This window comes from Acanthisitta chloris, unplaced genomic scaffold (genome assembly GCF_000695815.1).
Source record: "Acanthisitta chloris isolate BGI_N310 unplaced genomic scaffold, ASM69581v1 C16847186, whole genome shotgun sequence".
Lineage (NCBI taxonomy): Eukaryota > Metazoa > Chordata > Aves > Passeriformes > Acanthisittidae > Acanthisitta > Acanthisitta chloris.
Window position 1 is genome coordinate 1 of NW_008703415.1, and position 2,976 is coordinate 2,976.

Consider the following 2,976-nt stretch of genomic DNA (forward strand, 5'->3'; position numbering starts at 1 on the left):
ATCCATTACCCCTTGTCCTATCACTGTGCAGCAAAGTGCAGTTCATAACAAGATGAGGGCAAGCACGTGGTGCCCTTTGAACAGGAGCAGAGGAAGGATTCTTGTCTGTGTGTTCAGCCACTGACACAACGGAGAAGAGGCTTAAATACAGAGAAAATGATGCTTCAGCAGTCTCTGAATTGACTGTTGTGTTATCCGATCTGAGCCCAGGAGTTTTGGGTGGGGAGTGCAGAGGCAAGTGGGCAGACTGAACTTAGGCAAGAGAGAGGAAAAAGGGTCTTTGCTTCACATCCCTAAAGCACGACAGCCAGTGGATGCTCTAGGCTGTGCCAACCTCTCTACTGTCCCTCTTGTGCTCTTCCTCTGCAGGTCTATGGAATTTTCTATGCCACATCCTTCCTGGAGCTGTACAGGAGCCCTCACAACACCACCACCACCTCCCACAACATCACGGTGCTGGTGCAGCGGGACGAGCAGTACCTGTTCCTGGTAGGCTCCGTTTCTCCTTCCCACACCTGTCCCTTCCTAGCCAAGCAGGAAGGCACAGCATTAACCTGTGCCACCCTCCCAGGTGCGGGTGATGTCTCCCTACCAAGGGCCACCGTCTGACTCTGTGGTGGTGAAGATGATCCCTGACAATCGCCTGCCCCCGCGGCACCTCCACTCGGTGCACACCGGGAAAACCTTCGCGGTCATTAAGTGGGAATCGCCCTACGACTCACCCGACCAGGACATGGTAATAACTCCCAGAGCCTCCTCCTGCCCCTTGGCACACCACATCCTGTCTCAAAGGCAGATCCCTGCCCTGCTGCTGGTGGAGCAAGTCTGAGATCAGGTCTATCCTCCAGAAAAATTGTCATCATTGAGGCGCTGATGCCTCCAAGACCTTTTTTCCTCTCTACTGGCCAATAGCTCAGGTCTCTAACATTCACACTGTATTTCAAGACTCAGGTCTGGGATATCTGTTGCTGACCAAGTCTGAAAACAATCCTGGGCACATGCTAAAATGCCTTTCTGAGCTTTGGCTTTGCCCAGGAGGGTAAAGCTGTGCTGGGGACTGTGCCTCCAACCCCAGTGGTCCCAGCACAGTCCCAACAGAGCCCAGTTCTGTTTTCTGGTGCACAGTCAGGTCTCACTCCATTGAAGGCAAGTCATTTTCTCAGCAAGCTTTCCCTTCCTATTTTGGCCCAGAGACTTTAACAGCAAACACTGGAAGGTATAAATCTTCCCAGCAGAACTGGAAACTTTGACAGGGCAGGAGCTCGCACTGCATCCTTGAGAAAAATCACCTGAGGTTTTGCTCCTGCCTTCATCTGTCCCAGGAACTGCATTTTCTGCATCAGTAAATACTGATCTTGGGCAGGGATCCAGCCAGAGGCTTGGAATCTTACTTCCCAGGTTTTCTGTATAGAACAGACATGGTTTGAAGCAAATTTTGCCCCCCTGTCTAATGTCCTACCACTGTATGAGATTGCTGGTAAGTCTGCAGCAAAGTGAGATGTTTGCCTGTGTGTACCTTTCCTCCCCCTCCAGCTATATGCTGTTGCAGTCAAAGATTTAGTAAGAAAAACAGATAAGATCTACAAAGTGAAAACCAGGAACAGCACGGTGGAGTACACCATTAAGAAACTGGAACCAGGAGGGAAATACCATGTCATTGTTCAGCTGGGAAACATGAGCAAAGAATCCAGCATGAAGATCAACACAGGTAAAGGACACACCACCCAACCCACCCCTGTGCTGGCTGGAGGCTGCAGGTGCTGATCCCTAAAAAGCACTGAGTTGCAGAACTGACCCCACCAGTGTCACAATCTCACTTGCTGCCACTTTCTCTCATTTGCAGTTCCACTGTCTGCACCAGATGCCTTAAAAATCATAACAGAAAATGACCATATTCTGCTTTTCTGGAAGAGTTTGGCATTAAAGGAGAGTAATTTCAACGAGAGCAGGGTAAGTTGAGCTGTCTCTCCTGTCCTACAGAGAGTGTTTCAGACAAACCCAGAGCAGAGTCACTGCAAGGCTCTATTTAAAATCCACCTCAGTGTCCTTGATGAGTCCTCTGTGGAGCTCACTTCAATTCCTGTCACAACTCAGGCACTAGAGCTGATAGATCCAATCAGTCACCTTTTGGGAACATCATTATTCCCGAAGAAAAGGACAACTGTCCCACATGTGAAAGGGGTGGGAATAGGACACACTGCCCTGCCCTGTCAGGAAGGACATTGGTCTGAGAACTATCATGATTTAGACTTTTATAAAAAACCTGTGATGTGTTGTCCATCAGGGCATGGGCAGGTAGCAAAGTGATTTGGGGTTTGTGTCTCTGCAGGGTTATGAGATTCACATGTTTGACAGCTTGATGAACATCACAGCTTATCTGGGGAACACCACAGAAAACTTCTTCAAAGTTTCCAACCTGAAGATAGGTCACAACTATTCATTCACTGTCCAGGCCAGGTGTCTGTACAGTGGGCAGATGTGTGGTGAGCCAGCCACGCTGCTCTATGACGAGCTAGGAACTGGTGAGTCCCTGGAATTTTCCCCATTTTCCTTAACAAAGACTTAGGAATGCCTCTCAACCTCACCAGAGATGTGCTATCACTACAAACAGCACTTCTCTCCCTCCCTCACCTCAGGTGAAGACTCGTCTGCAGCAAAATCTGGCAGATCCACAGATGTTGCTGCTATCGTGGTGCCAGTGCTGTTCCTGCTGCTGGTGACCCTGGGGATTGGCTTTGTGGTGCTGTACATGAGGCACAGGAGGCTGCAGAACAGCTTCACAGCCTTTGCCAACAGCCACTACAGCTCCCGCCTGGGCTCAGCAATATTCTCTTCAGGAGATGATTTAGGTATGTAGCCCTTGGTGTCATGGGGTGGCAATTGGGGACAGTCTTAAGGACATGAAATCAGTGCAAGAATTGCTTCTTTGGGCCATGCTTTGGGCCACCCTGGGCATTCAAACCTCTATGGGTTTGA

General features: G+C 49.6%; 1 protein-coding gene across 1 annotated transcript; it reads left to right on the plus strand.

The window, feature by feature from the left end:
- Positions 1–369: 369 nt before the first annotated feature.
- Positions 370–2,849, plus strand: LOC103810428 (sortilin-related receptor-like; the record flags this gene model as incomplete). Its single annotated transcript, XM_009083324.1, has 6 exons — positions 370–489; positions 572–736; positions 1,534–1,708; positions 1,844–1,950; positions 2,330–2,522; positions 2,637–2,849. Coding segments are annotated over 6 exons (973 nt in total), but the record flags the coding sequence as incomplete, so codon positions are not given.
- Positions 2,850–2,976: the final 127 nt, after the last annotated feature.